This window comes from Notolepis coatsorum, assembly GCF_963971535.1.
Source record: "Notolepis coatsorum genome assembly, chromosome: 6".
Classification (NCBI taxonomy): Eukaryota; Metazoa; Chordata; class Actinopteri; order Aulopiformes; family Paralepididae; genus Notolepis; species Notolepis coatsorum.
In genome coordinates this window covers 150,289,332-150,308,953 of record NC_140170.1, presented here as the reverse complement: position 1 = coordinate 150,308,953, position 19,622 = coordinate 150,289,332, and the positions used below count along the sequence as shown (strand labels likewise).

Here is a 19,622-nt window from a genome sequence, read left to right as displayed (position 1 = left end):
TTCCCCTTTAAGATCATGATTATTATTTATGCAGAGGAGGTTATGTTGTGTGTGTGTTTATGTGAGTCTGTGTATGTATGTTACCATCTGTTTACATTACTCAACAAGTAATCACCAGATTTATTTAAGATTTGCTGTGTAAATTGGTGACCCCATGACCTTTCCTCATAGGTGTCAAACTCAAGGCCTGCGGGCCAAATGTGGCCCGCCACGTCATTTGATGTGGCCCACAAGAGCTCTTAAATTATTATAATTTTCTTATTATTTTTTAAACATTAATCTTGCGTTAAAAAATAGTGGCGTTAAAATAATTGTGGGTTAATGCGTTAATAAAGCTTTAGCTTTGACAGCCTTAGTTATTACACATTCTTACACATACATGTATGTTGAACATCTGAGGTATTGATGAAGTAACAAAGGACAAAAGCCAAAAGCACTTACTCCTCAGACATTCTTTGACAATTTTACAGCTCAAAATACGAAAAAGATCCATGCGGAATAGGTAACAAAGGGTTGAAGAAATATTGTCTGAACTGTCCGATGCAAACTGGCTGTGTGACATAACCGAGCATCTCGCTCAATTGAATAAGAAGCTGTAGTAGGGACGCAAACAAGTCCCACCCAACATTTGACCAATATAGTTGTGAACTGAGACAACCCTTATTTAGTTATTTTTGAGTACAGTTACAGTTGTGTGTTCATGCAGACACATAATAGCAATTTCATTACGAATTGAAAATGGGGGACCCTGATGTAAACAAGACGAAAGTCTTTCTCTGGTCTGCATCCCCTTAACAATTGTGTGTATTGAGCTGTACTCTACTGTACCCATTCTGCAATCTGTTAATTAAAGTTAATTAAACTATCTTCCATTAGTTGGATGTATGGCCTCTGCAAGGTTGTGTGCAGCCATTTGCTTTTGTAACATCTGCTACATATGTCCCACGTGTTCTTTGCAGCTCACAGTTGTTAGTTCTGCCCCTCTTGACTGTGACAAAAAGGTTTTGAACAAACTTAATGTCATAGCTTGTTTTTTATTGATATTCTTCTTTGTTATTTACTTGAATGGTTTGATCATTGATTGATGGAGTAATATGGGGTTCTCATCAACAAAAATAATTTGTTAAAATAACATAAGCTAACATATATTTTTACATCTATGCAAATGCATATGCAATATGTGTAACTTGAATAAGTAATGAATACAGAAACAACATGTTTAACAATATGTAAATGAGTAGCTAAATTTATTTTACATTACATTAACATTTATACGGTCTTTGGCCCTTTGAGGGCAACCATAATGCTGATGTGGCCCTCTGTGAAAATGAGTTTGACACCCAGTGCCATCATCAGACCAACATTTTTGAATGAGCATATCTCCTGACCTGTTAGTTGTACAGTCATAGTATTTGCTGCGAATATGTATGACCCATATAGGAATATAGGAAGAAAACCCTAGCGCCACCATCGGGTGAAACCTTCAATTTTCGAATTAACGCATTAGTCAGACAATTAGCATTCATGAACCCTCAAGCAACAGTTTAATTTAATTTCTTGTATTTCAATCTTTATTTCAACTCGGAAATTCATTGAGCCCTCATTTTCAATGACGTGCAGCATACATACATACATACATACATACATACATACATACATACATACATACATACATACATACATACATACATACATACATACATACATACATACATATACATACATACATACATACATACATACATACATACATACATAATAAATACAATAAATGCAAATAGAATTTGTACAATCAATGAAAACAACTGCAGATTATGGTGGAATGTTTGTGAGTAAGGATTTAAACTGACCAAAGGAGACCAAAATATTGCATTTTAGAGTTTGTTGTATGATGTTCCATGTGTCAGGAGCACAGAAGCTAAAAGCAGATTTCCCAAGTTCAGTACAGATTCTAGGTTATTTGAGTGTAAGAGCCAATCATTGGAACGTGTACCATAGGATCCACTCCAATAGCGAAGTGAGATAATTAGGGCAATCTCCAATAATGGCTTTTCAGTATATAGAAACACATGGCAATGCAACAAGTGCCTCTCTACGAGGGGGAGGACCATCCAAGCCTATTATACAGAACACAACGGTGAGTACCATAACCATCACCAGTCATAACTCTAATGGCTGAATGACATACAGTCTAAAGGCTTAAGAGTGGAAGCCGCCACATGTCTATAAATTACATCTGTGTAATCCAACACAGACAGGAAAACTGCTTCAAGACTCAAATGTATTTACAGTATATTCTGAGACTCAATATAAAGACCCATTCAGAGTAAATATGCAAGTCAATGCGAACAATATCTTTGGTTTACTAGCATACTTGTATCACTGTACATAATAATTCTGTACATAGTACATCAGATTAGCATCTTTTACTCATAGCTTCATTATATATTCCATTGAGTCACTATTTACACTGTATATTGTTAATGTACTTTACTGTTACCTTGTACTCTGGTTAGGGGCCAACTTCTTTTTGTTGTACTGTACTTGTGCTGTACAATGACAATATATTTTAATCTATCAAATAATCAAATTAAGCACCAGTTTAAGGAGCAGCTGGGTAGCGCAGTGGACTAAGCACTCGCCTACCACCGCAGATACTCTGGGATCGAATCCAGCTGTCAGCTGTCCAGCTTGGTCAGTCATCCCTACTAACACAATTGGCAGTGTTAGCGGGTGGGAAGCTGGTGGGGTATGTGTCCTGGTCATTGTAAACTGCGACTCCTACTGGTCGGTCGGGGCGCCTGTTCAGCAGGGAGGGGATCTTGGGAAAATAGCGTGAACCTCCGCATGTGTTACGTTCCCGCAGTGAAACTCCTCGCTTTCAGGTGAAAATAAGCGGCTGGCGACTCCAGTGTTGCACGGTTTACGCACATATCTGTGCGTACGCAGCCCAGGATTGATCCCTGCAGGACACCTTTCGTTACAGGTAGAAACTCTGACTGGGCAATTCCTGTTTTCACACATTGAAGTCTCTTTGATCAGTAGCTTATGAACCAACTGGAAACATTTGTATCAAAGCCTGCAGTATGTAATCTTTGCAAAAGAAGAGAATGGTCAACTTTGTCGGATGCCTTCGACAGATCTACAAACAGGGCAGCACAGTGTTCTCTTTTTCTTATCACATTGTGATTGGAGGATCAAGACTGTATCTCCACGCTCTGTAACACTGTGCTCTAGAGTAGTGCTGTTTTATTGTGATGAAAGCCACAAAACGAGAATGCAATCTTGACGAGCACAAGTAACTGTCTTCTTTTTTTTCATAAGGCAAGACAGTACCCCCTAATAGGCATACAAAATATTTGAATAGATATCACTATGAAACTTTCCCAGTTTGTTATGTGCATATAAACTAAGAAAAAATGTATTGCAAGTTTTCTGAATTGTACGTTTATATATGCAAATGAGGCGCTTCCTCATATAAAATTCGTACATTTGCATATATCGCCAAGACACGAATCACCAACATGGATAATGCCAGCTTCAAAAACTTGGTTTCATTTTGTTGATACATTCAAAACGAAACTTTTTCCACAAGGGATTGTGGCTATGTCCTATATCAGCCCATACATCAGGGAATACTGTCTACTGTCATAAAAAATTATCGATTTTCACCTAGTTTTGGTATAAAATGTACCCGTATGAATGAATATGTATGAATGATATATCAACAAACCCTTCTGTAATTAGAAGCAGGATATGGATGGGAAGACATTTGGAAAGTTTGGTGTGTGTAGGTACTACACACACCACATACCAAGTTCCATGTCTTTTTTTTTTTTGATCCACTTTTTCTCCCATTTTTCTATATTTTCTCCCATCCCAATTTCGTATCATCCAATTCAACCCTCCCCTGTCACGAACGCTGTTTCTTGCCTCCCACAAGCCGGCTGCAATGTGGACTAAGTCATACATAGCACAAGTCCCCTCCGGTACTTGAGGTAACAGCAGTCGCATCTTTTCACCTGCGCAGCTCGATCTCTCAGTGTCGAGGAGTAACGCGTGGGAGGCTCACGCTGCCCCCGACACTTCCTGATTCTACTGCGCAGGCGCACCAACCGACTTGTAGGAGTCGCTTGTTCACAACGCCCGATCCCCACCCTTCAGTTTCCCTCCCCGTAATACGGCCAATGTGTATTACTGCGGACGACCAGCTAAACTGAAAACAATGTGGAGAGCTGGATTCGAACACGCGAATCCTAGCGTCTCCACACTGGTGGCGAGTGCCTTGCCCACTACACCACCTAGCCGCCCACACCAAGTTCCATGTCTTTGTGTGTAAGTAAAATGCATAAAAATTCGTTTTTGAGAAAACTTCCTCAAAGTTCTGTATTGTAATTGTGATCTATGGACACAATCAGACACAATTAAGTAAATTAAACAACTAAATGTGTGTTATTGATGTTGTATTGTCACTAGTTTCATAGAAGACATGTTTAGGAAGCAAAATATAACTATCTCAATATCATCGGAAAAAAGCAAAAAGGCGATTTCGAGGGTACTGTCTCGCCATAAGAGCTTCAGAACAAGCACATGGGAATAGTACTCCTTTTGTGGTGTTGTTGTTGTTGATGGTGTTGTTGTTGTTGCTGCTGCTGCTGCTGCTGTTGTTGTTGTTGTTTGATAGTCTTTTAGTTTTACTAGAATGTGGATACCATTACGGTCGACCTTCTTTATAACCATGGTGTTCTCTGTGTCCTTTGCCTCTGCAGAAACACTCCAAGGGACAGACACTAATGGACATGGTGTGCGAGCACCTCAACCTGCTGGAGAAAGACTACTTCGGAATGACCTTTTCTGACACGGACACACAGAAGGTCAGTGGACAATACTCTACATAAACCCTTACCGGGAGGCGGGAACCATTCAGCTTCTAATGATGTTGCATTCAGAACAATTGCAAACTCTCCCTCGGTAATGGAGTTGGCGACGGTGGTAGGGGTTAGGTGGGTTGTTGCTGGCTCTCAGAGGAGAAATTGAAATATGGAAATTAGTGGGCTCAGTCAGAGCAGAGCAATTGAGCAATTCATGGAGAAAACGAAAAATATAAATGCCTTGCCGACTTCCTCAGAAAAAACAAAACATTTGCACATTTCAAACAGAATGGAAGATGAGGCATTTCTATTGATCTGTGTTCCCTTTCTTATTTTCTGAAAGCACACAAGGCAGGGTAATTATCCTAGAAAGCTGTAATTATGGTTATTATGCCACTAGCTAAGATGTGGCCCGAGACGGTCTGAGCGGCTGTCAGAGCACTATGGGAAATCTTTGTTTTGTATTTTGACTGATGGGACCCTCCTTGGGGGGCAGGTGTGATTGCCCAATGGGGCTACCATTGGCTTTTGACAAGAGAAGGGTAACCGGTGACGGGACAACAACAGCAAGCACAACTGTCTCCCAGAACATCTGGCGTGTGTCTCTCCTGTCACAGTTCTCAGCTTGTGTACGTTTCCCCGTGGCTGACGTGTTGTGACTTGATGGTGTGTGGCTGGCGGTTGAGTTCTTTTTGGATGGAGTGCCATACAGATAACCATGCGGGGGTAAAACCGTTGGAAGACTATATCTCCCCAGACAGACCACAGGTACTCCTTTTAAAAGCAAGGTGCTCTTTCAAGACACCCTTATCACAGTCCGCCACTGAACTCGCTCTGCTCTCTGGGCCACTTCGATTTAAAGCCAAAAAAGACCCCCTCCCCCCACGTCTGTTTCTTTTTGAGGTTGTAATCTTCACTCTACTTGGGGAGTACATCTAACGCCATTTCCGATTGGTTTGCACCGAGTACGTGGTGCTAGCGGTGACAGGAAGCGGCGGAACAGTGATGAACGTTGTTGTGCCCGCCTCCCCACGGGGAGGAGACAACGCTATTGGTGGCTGCGTTGGTAATTGAGTGCTGCTCTTTGGCCGGGGCAGACACCAGCTAGAGGGACGCTAACAGCTCGCGTCTCATTAAAGTGTTAATCAGCATGATTAAGCACCAGAGGAGGTGGCTGTTGTGTGTCAGTCCTTGTCTGTGTGTGTGTGTGTCTGTTCATCTGCATAGATGAATATAAATTAATCTGCATGCACACGCATACACACATAATGGCCAAGGTGGCCGCGGTAATGCCGGCAACGCTGTTTTTTCAACCCCTCATCCTTCTTGAAACCCTCCTGAAAGGAAGTGATAGTGGCTGCCAAAAAGACTTTTAGCAATAATAAGCAGCTACTGGGGGAGGGGGGGGGGGGGTTAACGCTACTCTGCTCAGGCTAGCGAAACCCACTGTCAGCTGCTGCACTGAGCCGTAATACCGCTGTGTTATCTGTCAGTGGATGTGCGACCGAGTGCCCTATTTGTGTGTTTCTGCGTGCGTGTGTTTCTGCGTGCGTGTGTTTCTGTGTGCGTGTGTGTGTGCGTGTGCATGTGTACAATGTATGTTGTGACTATGAAAGACAAGGGCATGACCTAAGATCTCACGAGGGAGCGAGAGTTTGTATGCATTGAATGTGGAGGCATTACTAATGAGATAGTAAAGGACTAGAAGGACTCTGAACGAGCGCCCCTTGTGGTGGAATCGGGCCACTGCACCAGGCACACAGATCTGGTGTGCTGAGAGAAGCTGGTGTGATGAACTGGCCAGCGTAGTGATTTAGCCACACAATGGGGAAAACAGATGCAGGAATTAACGCCACACTCCTCTCGCTGAACAGTGCAGCGGGGAGGGGCGCACTTCTCCTTCATTTATCCTTATGGAGAAGCTGTCATTAGGAGGACTGTGTGCAATTAGAGCCTGTTGGGGGGATCAGAGTGTGGCAGTACAATGTCCGACCAACGCCATGTGAGCTCTCTCTCTCTCTCTCTCTCTCTCTCTCTCTCTCTCTCTCTCTCTCTCTCTCTCTCTCTCTCTCTCTCTCTCTCTCTCTCTCTCTCTCAGAACTGGTTGGACCCCTCTAAGGAGATCAAAAAGCAGATGCGAAGTGAGTATCTTCTGGACCCAAACATATTGCTAATTGAAAACAACAGACAAATTGGAATTCAGGCATGTATTTTGAGTACTGACAATGTGTCATTTATTTATTTTAAATCAGTTCAATTGTAAATTGTTCCTGTTACAAATTAGGTACAATTTACATTTTGACAGTGTTTTTTATTACAATCATAACGGTGTCGGTACACAAAAGTCCATTTGTTTAATGTTACATGGTAGTTAAAGGAGCCATCTGTAATCCAATCATAAACAGATGATTTGCCCCACCACAGAATACAATTTGTATTTGAATTTAGTGAGATCTTGATACAAAGTAATTTTGAGATTTGCTCTTTTCTTAATGCGTTTTTATGCTGATGTTGACATTTTGAGATATGAGTTATGAAAGACTTGTTATTTTAAGTCAAACTCTTCAACAATCTAATTGACAGATTACAGATTGGTCTTTAACTCATCACCCGTCATGTCAATCTGTCGTCAGGTTCTCTGTGGCACTTTGCCTTCGCTGTCAAGTTCTATCCCCCCGACCCGTCCCAGCTGACCGAAGATATCACCAGGTACTTCCTACTGTCTTTTACTATCATGCACTTTGCCTATATTATACCTACTACTATGCACTCAAGACTGTAGGACCCAAGTTTCAACACTGTTTGACGAAGATTGTTACTCAGCTGAAGGAGTTGTACCCTTCCTGCTGACTTGTTGTACAGAACTAGTAAGTCGCTTTGGATAAAAGCATCAGCTAAATTACTAAATGTAATGTAAATGTAGGTATGAGAGGGGATTCCCTCGTTACCACACACACACACACACACACACACACACACACACACACACACACACACACACACACACACACACACACACACACACGCACACACTTATTCCTCCTCAGTTTAACTCCTCAGGCTGCTATGCTGGCTCATGCTGGCTCTCTACAATCTGCTTATCAAATGACACACGCATCAGTATTTGACATGATTTGACAGACCACACATGCTTGAAATATTGTAACAATTTACATTACGTATTTTCCCCCTTCGTCCAAGAGGTCCAAATCCGTCTCCTTTTAGGGGATTAGATTTGGAATTCTACTAACTGCTGTGGATTAGCTGCTCTGAATTCCTGTCAGAGCTTGCCTTTTACTAAGGCCCTTCTGACTGCCAACACCCTCCTTCCCTCTTTCTTGCTCTCTTTCACTCTCCCTCTCATTCTCTCCCCCTCCACCCCCCCTTCTCTCTCTCTTCCTCCCTCCCTCTGTTCCTCCCTCCCTCTGTTCCTCTCTCTCTCTCCCCCTGCCTCTCTCTCCTTCTCTCCCTCCATCTCTCTCTTTCTCTGTCCCTCTCTCTGTCGCTCTCATTTAATCTCTGTCTCTCTCCCTCCCTCTCTTTCTCTATCTCTTTCTCTCTCTCCCTCCCTACCTCTCTCTTTCTCTATCTCTCTCTTTCCCTCCATCTCTGTCTCTTTCTCTCTCTTCTTGACCTTGAAACTAATGTGATAACCTCTCGCTGTCCCTATATCCCTATCTCTCTCTTTCTCTACGTATCTATCTCTCCCTCCCTCACTCTCTTTCTATATATCTCTCCCTCCCTCTCTCCCTCCCTCTCTCTGTCTCCCTCTCTGTCTCCCTCCCTCTCTCTCAGATACTACCTGTGTCTTCAGCTGAGGGACGACATGCTGTCCGGTCGTCTTCCCTGCTCCTTCGTCACCCACGCCCTCCTGGGGTCCTATGCCGTCCAGGCGGAGCTGGGGGACTACGATCACGACGACCACGGCTCTGACTACGTCAACGACTTCCGCTTCGCCCCCAGCCAGACGCGCGAGCTGGAGGAGAGGGTGATGGAGCTCCATCGAAACTACAAGTACATACAGTACAGTACATACCCCCACCTAGATACTGTTTTATTCATTTATTACAACTACAAGTACATACAGTACATACCCCCACCTAGATACTGTTTTATTCATTTATTACAACTACAAGTACATACAGTACATACCCCACCTAGATACTGTTTTATTCATTTATTACAACTACAAGTACATACCCCCACCTATATACTGTTTTATTCATTTATTACAACTACAAGTACATACAGTACATACCCCACCTAAATACTGTTTTATTAATTTATTACAACTGCAAGTACATACAGTACAAACCCCCACCTAGATACTGTTTTATTCATTTATTACAACTACAAGAGAGATGAGATGCATAGGTAATTGGCTACAAGCCGTATTCAACGTCATCATTTTTAAATGCATGAACTTCTATATGAACTTCATATATTGTTATTTTATCACGTTAGTTGTGCAATCTAGAAGTTGAGTAGGAACAGGTTTTGATAGATTTACTTAGGTAGGCTGCTACGCACCTTAGCACACTGACATTTCGCTCCTGTTTATGTTTCGTGTCACAGATTATAGTGGTTTCTACATCCTGTGTATCTCATACAGGGTCCACAGAGTGATGGGGTATTAGTCAGATGGCACCAAAACAGCCCAGCATGCATATGCTGATAGATGCCATCCATCACATTACTCTAGCATCTGTCATGGCCTCGTACACAGTGAGGCCTTGCCAACGCGTCGACACATACTCGCTTAGAGAGGGGCTCCGCCGCGCTCTGCCTTGGCACCGGTGGTTGGCGCGTGGCCAAGATTTGATGTCAGGGAGGAGGAAGGAAGGATAATGAGAAAAGAAATATCAGGCATTATATAGGGATAATCCCCGCTCCTGCTGTGTGAGATCATAGCTTCGTTATTAGGGATTTCAGAGGGACTGTTGTTTTTGTTGCTGGTGGTTAAATACGGTATTGTCACTTCTCGGATGGTTGACCTTCAGCGTGCACCGCTTTTGTACATCCAAACTTCTTTACATCCTTCACTTGTTTTCATATTTCGTATTTTAAATTCAATATTCCATTTTATATTATTCTAGGTGTGTTTTCTTTTTTGTCGTTTCGTGTGATAGAGTTATACCCTTCTTGCTGTCTTGTCGCACAGAACTTGTAAGTCGCTTTGGATAAAAGCGTCAGCTAAATGACTAAATGTAAATGTAAATGTAAATGTGTGAGCTTTGTCGTTTCGTGTGAGCAAGTGCCAAGAACAATTCCTTATATGCAAGTGGCTGTCAAAGTTGACGCGGTATTAACACGTTAACGCACAATTATTTTAACGCCACTATTTTTTTTACTACTTATCTCAGGTGTATTATTGATACTCTCATTGCTACTATGTTTGTTTCTGACTCAAAGTGTGTGTGTGAGAGAGAGAGAGAGAGAGAGAGAGAGAGAGAGAGAGAGAGAGAGAGAGAGAGAGAGAGAGAGAGAGAGAGAGAGAGAGAGAGAGAGAGAGAGAGAGAGAGAGAGAGAGAGAGAGAGAGAGAGAGAGAGAGAGAGAGAGAGAGAGAGAGAGAGAGAGAGAGAGAGAGAGAGAGAGAGAGAGAGAGAGAGAGAGAGAGAGAGGGGGGGTGAGTCCTCAGCCCTTGTGTGAGTGAATGTAACAAGTTCCCAACGTTTTCTTTCCCCTATTATTTCATGCACACTTTATTCATCTGTTTTGAATTTGATGCAAATTTGCAATGCATGAGGGTCATCCTTTTGTGTTAAATGGCTGCATAAAGCAAGCATTTGTTGACTCATATTGATAAGAGTATTAAAACTTGAAAAATATCAGTTTAAGGTAGATTTAGAACAGATACAAAAATATGCGATTAATCGCAAGTTAACTATGGACAATCGATTAATCAGATGAAATATTTTAATCGATTGACAGCCGTATACAGGATATCTGAATCCCGCCCAATTTTCTGCTGTCAACTAAATACACACCTCTTCAATCAATATCTGAAAAAAAAAAACAATACGAACAATATAATTTACCCTTATCTGCCAGAGGTGTACCCCTCCTGCTGACTTCTTGTTCACAATTTGTGAGTCGCTTTGGATAGAAGCGTCAGCTAAATGACTACATGTACTTGGCAATATAATCATTGTGAATCTGATCGTAATTGTGACCGTGATTCTTTACTATCTCTTTTCACCACAGGGGGATGACTCCTGCAGACGCAGAAATTAACTTCCTGGAGAACGCTAAGAAACTGTCCATGTATGGGGTGGACCTGCACCACGCTAAGGTCGGCTATTACATTACATATTACATTACAGATTACATTACAGATACATTAGCATTGTACTGAGGTCATGTTTCTCAGAGGTGGGAAAAAAAAGAATTCGAAATTAATGTTATCTTAAATAGATTTTCATAATGACACATACTTTTCAATGTATTTATATATATTTTTTGTCCTATACGTAATATTTTTACATAATGATAATGAGTACAATGATTCAGGCACGCGGGAACTATAAAACGGCAGGGGGTGCTGGGGGGTCGCCAGATTAAAAAAAAAAAAGAATTTTTATTTTTTTTTTTTGGTCAGGCCACTGAACTTAGAAGCAGGCCAGGCCAGGGCGGTTAGGTGGTCGAGCGGAGATTGCGTTCGTCACCAGCCCCGGAGCTGTGAGCTTGGTTCGCCTGTTCGAATCCAGCTCACAGCTCCGGGGTTGTCACCAGCTTGGCTGGCCGTCTGCACTGATACAATTGGCTGTATCAGAGGGTGGGAGAAGCTGGCGGGGTGGGTCCGGGTCGTTGTAAACAGCGACTCCTACAGTTCGGTCGGGGCGCCTGCTAAGCGCGGATTGGACGTGAGGGGGATAGTGTGGTCCTCCCACACGCTACGCCCTCTCAATCAGAATCCGCGCTGCCAGGTGAAAAGAAGCGGTGATTGGCTGGACGTGTGTCGGAGGAAGCACGTGGTAGCCTCCACTCTCCCAAATGATCTGACTGTGGGGGGTAAAGCGCAGCGACCAGGAAGGGACTGGGAATTGGCATACGACTAACATTGGGATGGGAGAAAATCGGAGGAAAATGGAGGGGGAAAAAGACAAAAAAAAAAAAAAGAAGAAGCAGGCCAGGCCAGTGTTTCTATTTGCACCAGCGCAATAGTTAGATAACCTAGGTGGGGAACAACCAGGAGATCACTGCAACTCACACAAGTTGGAGAACTATCTCTCTCTCTCTCTCTCTTGCTCTCACACACACACAAAGGGAGCCGCATGTGATTGGTGGAGGCGGGATCCTTACGAAAAACTGCTAATCATTGACACATGCTAGCCTGTAATAATCCCCCCCAGAAAAATGTACTTTGCATTTGATATATTGCAAATATATGCCATCACACACACTGGCATTTAAAGGGTTAGAATTATAAAATGAATATGTGGTGTTATGATCAGGGCTGAAGTTGAATAAAATATTGTATTTATCAATTACAAAAAACTGAAAATCCATAAAAATCTGTGTTGTTGCTAATCATACATTATGCTAGCCTGTTTTTTAACAATAAGTTGTGATGCCATCACAAACACTGGCATTTAAAGGGTACAAATAAAAAAAATGCCTGCACCAGAATGCAGGAAATTAAGTCTTTGTAACAAAGAAATTCCTGGTGGGGGACCCCCAGACCCCCTGCTTAAAAAGTGGCCTGACTGGGGCTATATTTCCTGGCCTGAATGATTTCCCCAGTCCGGCCCTGGTTAAAAGCCTCCAATGCTTATTAGTGTGTGTGCGTTTGAACGTTTGCATGTTTCAACCATACATTTCCATTTAATTTGTTTTTTACCTCCTATAATAGTGGGGGTCGCGGCTCTCTGACACCGTTTTTTTTGGGTCGCGGCCTGAAAAGTTTGGGAACCCCTGGTCTAGCCTGTACCCCCCAGACATGTTGCTGGCCCCGTCAAAACAGTATCCTATCAGCCTCTCCATGGGCAGGTCGAGGCGTAAAAGTATTTTATACACAAAAACAGCGTCTCGGCTGTTGTGTCTGGGCCGGGCATTGTAAAAACCCCAAAAGAAGTTCTGAGCTTCCAAGTTGTCATCGGCTAACTGTATATTACACGAGAATTGTTCTTTTCCAGTGAGTGACATCAGTGGTTCCGTCAGCGCTCAAGCCAAAGATTGGGCTTTTGGATGCTTTGCCTCTAATTTGTCGCTGAATATCATGGGCAAGCAGCTGTAAGATTTCGTTTTGGATGTTGTTGGACATCCAGTTGTCTCTCGTTTGGAGCCAATTCTTCAACTCGGGATCAGACTCGGTGCGCACTCTTTCCATCATGAGCTGCCATAACACCCCATCCCTATTTGCATCACCCCTCAGTGGAAGCCCCTGGCGCCCGAGGGGGGGTATAGGGGAACAGACTCAGTTAACTCTTCAATACCTGATGCTGAGGCTGAACCTGTCGTCTCTGTCTCTCTCTGACGTTTATCAGATTTAGTGGGACTGTCACTGGGACCGGCGGGACGTTTAGAAAATAAATCTGATATTTTTCTTTTCTGCGAGTGAGACATTCTGTGCTAGCAAAGTCTGACTACTAGCTCAAATCGACTGACTGCGCAAGCACTGTATCACAGTAGCTCAGTGGTTCGTGGCGCGTGGGAAGGGCGGGAGACAGGAGGTGAATACAATTAGTTGTTTCACCTGTCATTCAATCAGTCTGTGACAGTCTGTCATCACTCGAAAATCTACTCGGTTTTACACGTATGATTGTGTACATACAGTAGTGTAATGAATGAATGAAAACTTTATTTAACAGATTGGAGAATGGCTACAATACAGTACGGCTCAATACACACAATATTAAAATGGTGACGTGCTTTGAGCAGGATAAACTTATAATATACAGTGTTACAGTTATACAGTTACAGTATATACAAATATATAAATACTGCCAAATTATTATTTTTTTTTTTTTTGCAATAATTGAGAGGGGGTGCTGCAGCACCCCCCGCACCCCCCCTTCCCGCGTCCCTGCAATGAGATCTGAGGTCATTCTGGATCTTTCAGAATGGATGTTTTGACATTTTTAACCCTTTCCCCGCCAATAACGTCGTACAACGGGTTTCAAGTTCATGCGAATTCTGCCAATAACGGCGTACGACGTGATTCTGATCATAATTTCATATTTTTGCCATGGTATTCATATTTCACTCACGGAGCCTTGTCGGATGCTGTGTGAGCCAGCACAACTCTGCAACGCTTCAATACTGCCACCTGGTGGCTGATCGACGAGTTGCAACCGGAAGTGGATCTCTTGTGATCCCGGTGCGTCTCCCTATTCCGTCCGGCCACTCGTTTATCGTCGCGGGACTCAATACACACACCGTGGATATGGATCTTTGCCATAACTCAATAATCTACATGATTTGGGCGTGTATTAGTAATATACAAACCGGAAATGGATCGCCTCGATCCCCACCACATAACTGGGATCTGTTTGCTCCACTCTCATCGTCCAACGGTACGAGGAGACTGACGTGAGTTTCAGCGTTTTTGTTTATCATTTTCGATACAAACTGCTCTGATCAATAATATCACCCATACTACATGAAGCATCTAACGACTATCACGGAATTATAAACAAACCCCTCCGTTCACCCGCGCATGATCAGTCATACATAGACATTTTTAATATAGCATCGATCGGTATCAAACTGCATATATAGGCATTTGTGCCTATATCTCACGTTCTGGGAAATACTGCAGAAAACGATAAAAACATATACTCTAGACGGTATTTTCGTATGAATGTGTGAATGAAAAAGTAAAACGTTCCTACATCCTGAACGATAGATAATCGATGTTGAATGGGCCATAGTAATGTCAATTTAGCAATACAATTAAAAAAGTTATAGCCCTGCAAAGAAGGTGAACATCTCCATAGACGTACAGTGCTGGCAGAGATCAAACAGCGATGCATATAAGCGTGGCAGAGAATGGGTTAAACAGGACCACTGCCAAACCTATAAAGACTTGTCCAAAATCGTAATGATTTATTTTTGTAAAGTATAATAAAAATGTTAGCAGGCTAGTCTTTTACTATTACCTGAGTCCTTGCACCTTATAATACAAAGAAGCACCGTGGCCTGTGTGCTCTAGTGCCTTCTTTGGATTGGATATTTGTGAAGTTATCCTGCAGGAAGTCATTGTTACTCCAATTTAAAGGTATAATCTGTAATGACGTCAAACAGCGACATCTAGGCAAAAGAGCCAGGCTTGGTATTGCGCTTTGTTTTTATTTTAGTTTTTTTTGTCTGAGGTGTGGGTTGGAGTCTAGTAACATTATACCCACTGAACAGACAAAAACTAAAACTGTAAACAAAGTGCAGTACCATGTTGTCATATATTGCCTAGAGGTCACTGTTTCACGACATTACGGATTCTAGCTTTAAAGGGGACATGCATTGCTATTCCTTGCACTATTTGGGCAACTTTACACAATTCCTGTGAGTCTATTGAACACATCTGTAAGGTTTATTAAAAAAAAAAAATCATTGTTTTATATTTCTAATGGGGTACTCAAAAGCATCATTTTCCAGCCACAGGATTTCAGGCTGTTATTGGATGGGCTCCGCCCATAAGCGCTTTCAGTGACAGTCACCCACACAGCGTGATACATATGAGAGAGAACGAGAGAGAGAACGAGCAAGCGAGAGAGAGGGAGAGGGAGAGAGAGGGGAGAGAGAGAGGGAGAGAGAGAGAGAGAGAGGAGAGATGTGTCCCCGACACACACGTAGTCAAGTTTGTGTGTAATGCTCCGACGAGGGAGAGAGATGGCGCACACACATTTACACACACACACACACATTTACACACACACACACATTTACACACACTTCTGCAGTCCCTCCCTCCGTCCCTCTCTCTCTCTCTCTCTCTCTCTCTCTCTCTCTCTCTCTCTCTCTCTCTCTCTCTCTCTCTCTCTCTCTCTCTCGCTCGTTCTCTGCCTGTCAAACCCCATTTGAGGAAGTGTCGGGTTACACTATGCCTACGTCCCTGACACACACACAGTCAAGTTTGTGTGTGTCCCTGACGAGGGAGAGAGATAGCGCACACACATTTACACACACTTCTGCAGTCCCTCCCGCCGTCTCTCTCTCTCTCTCTCTCTCTCTCTCTCTCTCTCTCTCTCTCTCTCTCTCTCTCTCTCTCTCTCTCTCTCTCTCTCTCTCTCTCTCTCTCTCCCTCTCGCTCCCGTTTGAGGAAGTGTCGGGTTACACTGCACTACAACCATAGAGGGGGCGTTACTGCAGATCAGTACCCTATTTACGTCAGGAATACCGTCAAATCAGAACGGCTTAGTTGAGTGAGGGAAGATCTCGTGAACTCGAGACTAGACTGATGAGTCAATATGGTAATGGAGACACAGACCCAATTGATACTAACCCCTATTGCTATAAAACAATGGTAAATACTGAAAAAGCCATTTATAATGCATGTCCCCTTTGAGTAAAGTTTTATCCTTTACATGACTGGTTCATCCTTTACATGGCTGGTTCATCCTTTACATGACTGGTTCATCTTTTACATGACCGGTTCATCCTTTACATGACTGGTTCATCCTTTACATGACCGGTTCATCCTTTACATGACTGGTTCATCCTTTACATCACCGGTTCATCCTTTACATGACCGGTTCATCCTTTACATGACCGGTTCATCCTTTACATGACCGGTTCATCCATTACATCACCGGTTCATCCATTACATCACCAGTTCATCCTTTACATGACTGGTTCATCCTTTACATGACCGGTTCATCCTTTACATCACCGGTTCATCCATTACATCACCGGTTCATCCATTACATCACCGGTTCATCCATTACATCACCGGTTCATCCTTTACATCACTGGTTCATCCTTTACATCACCGGTTCATCCTTTACATCACTGGTTCATCCTTTACATCACCGGTTCATCCATTACATCACCGGTTCATCCTTTACAACACCGGTTCATCCTTTACATCACCGGTTCATCCTTTACATGACCGGTTCATCCTTTACATGACCGGTTCATCCATTACATCACCGGTTCATCCATTACATCACCGGTTCATCCATTACATCACCGGTTCATCCTTTACATCACTGGTTCATCCTTTACATCACCGGTTCATCCTTTACAACACCGGTTCATCCTTTACATCACCGGTTCATCCATTACATCACTGGTTCATCCATTACATCACCGGTTCATCCTTTACATCACCGGTTCATCCTTTACATCACCGGTTCATCCTTTACATCACCGGTTCATCCTTTACAACACCGGTTCATCCTTTACATCACCGGTTCATCCATTACATCACTGGTTCATCCATTACATGACCGGTTCATCCTTTACATGACCGGTTCATCCTTTACATCACCGGTTCATCCTTTACATCACCGGTTCATCCTTTACATCACCGGTTCATCCTTTACATCACCGGTTCATCCTTTACATGACCGGTTCATCCAGTACATGACCGGTTGACCGGTTCATCCTTTACATCAGGGGTTCCCAAACTTTTTAGGCCGCGACCCCCAAATAACGGTGTCAGAGAGCCGCGACCCCCACTATTATAGGAGGTAAATAAATGGAAATGTATGGTTGAAACATGCAAACGTTCAAACGCACACACACTAATAAGCATTGGAGGCTTTTAACCAGGGCCGGACTGGGGAAATCATTCAGGCCAGGAAATATAATGCAAAATAAAGCCCAGTCAGGCCACTTTTTAAGCAGGGGGTCTGGGGGTCCCCCACCAGGAATGTTTTTGTTACAAATACTTCATTTCCTGCATTCTGGTGCAGGATTTTTTTTATTTGTACCCTTTAAATGCCAGTGTTTGTGATGGCATCACAAATTATTGTTAAAAAACTGGCTAGCATATGTATGATTAGCAACAACACAGATTTTTATGGATTTTCAGTTTTTTTGTAATTGATAAAAAATACAATCTTTTATTCAACTTCAGCCCTGATCATAACACCACATATTCATTTTATAATTCTAACCCTTTAAATACCAGTGTGTGTGATGGCATATATTTGCAATATATCAAATGCAAAGTAGATTTTTCTGGGGGGGATTATTACAGGCTAGCATGTGTCAATGATTAGCAGTTTTTTGTAAGGGTCCCGCCTCCACCAATCACATGCGGGTCCCTTTGTGTGTGTGTGTGAGCAAGAGAGAGAGAGATAGTTCTCCAACTTGTGTGAGTTGCAGTGATCTCCTGGTTGTTCCCCACCTAGGTTATCTAACTATTGCGCTGGTGCAACTAGAAACACTGGCCTGGCCTTGGACATTTCTTTTTTTAATTTATTATTATCATCTGTGGCAAGAGGAAACATCAGGGATATCCTGACACAACTTGTACTTACCTGCACTATTCTTACCCTGCCTACTCTTACACACTGCCTATCAAATTCATGTGTCGGTTATCGCACTTTTTACTTCTTACTGATGACTATTTTTCCAAATGTGAAACACTGTGATTATTTGTATTACTGAATAGAGAGCCTATTAGGATGCTAGATTAGGATGATTTACCATACCTTGCTATGCTCGCTCATGCCTGTATTTTTTATGTCCGTTCTATTTAATAATTTTTAGACTATTTTTAAACTGAATCATTTTAAACTATTTTTATTATTTGCATTACTGAAAACTGTAAGCGGAGAGCCTATTAGGATGCTAGATCCTAATGTGAAACACTGTGATTTGCCATACCTTGCTACCTGTCTATCTTTTTTATGCCCGATTATGCCTGTATTTTTTACTGTTGTGAAGCACTTTGAACTGCAACCTCTGTATGAAAAGTGCTATACAAATATTAAAAAAAATTATTATTATTATTATTATTATCTGGCGACCCCCCCGCAGCGGCTCGTGACCCACCTGGGGGTCGCGACCCCGACTTTGGGAACCCGTGCTTTACATCACTGGTTCCCAACAATGGTTCCAGGGACCGCCAGGGGTTCATGAGGGGGTATACTGTACGTTTAATTTCACAGAATGATCTTCTCAGATGGGGGTCCCTGAGACAAAGTCTAATGTGTATCAATGTGTGGTCCTAATGTGTATCAATGTGTGGTCCTAATGTGTATCAATGTGTGGTCCTAATGTGTATCAATGTCAGGGTCCTAATGTGTATCAATGTGTGGTCCTCTAATGTGTATCAATGTGGTGGTCCTAATGTGTATCAATGTGGTGGTCCTAATGTGTATCAATGTGGGGTCCTAATGTGTATCAATGTGTGGTCCTCTAATGTGTATCAATGTGGTGGTCCTAATGTGCATCAATGTGTGGTCCTCTAATGTGTATCAATGTGTGGTCCTCTAATGTGTATCAATGTGTGGTCCTCCTAATGTGTATCAATGTGTGGTCCTCCTAATGTGTATCAATGTGTGGTCCTCCTAATGTGTATCAATGTGTGGTCCTCCTAATGTGTATCAATGTGGGGGTCCTAATGTGTATCATCGTGTGGGGTCCTAATGTGTATCAATGTGGGGTCCTAATGTGTATCAATGTGATGGTCCTAATGTGTATCAATGTGGTGGTCCTAATGTGTATCAATGTGGTGGTCCTAATGTGTATCAATGTGTGGTCCTCTAATGTGTATCAATGTGGTGGTCCTAATGTGTATCAATGTGGGGTCCTAATGTGTATCAATGTGTGGTCCTCTAATGTGTATCAATGTGTGGTCC

At 42.7% G+C, this 19,622-nt stretch overlaps 1 protein-coding gene across 3 annotated transcripts in view; it reads left to right on the top strand.

The window, feature by feature from the left end:
- The window catches only part of LOC311229372 (band 4.1-like protein 1), a 311,906-nt gene that overhangs the window by 225,323 nt on the left and 66,961 nt on the right, over positions 1-19,622 (top strand). For all 3 annotated transcript variants that reach the window (XM_084315458.1, XM_084315459.1, XM_084315457.1), the window contains 5 exons: positions 4,770-4,874; positions 6,970-7,012; positions 7,505-7,580; positions 8,667-8,885; positions 11,077-11,164. In XM_084315458.1, coding sequence (XP_084171584.1) covers positions 4,770-4,874; positions 6,970-7,012; positions 7,505-7,580; positions 8,667-8,885; positions 11,077-11,164 — 531 coding nt within the window. The remainder of the gene's footprint in view (positions 1-4,769; positions 4,875-6,969; positions 7,013-7,504; positions 7,581-8,666; positions 8,886-11,076; positions 11,165-19,622) is intronic.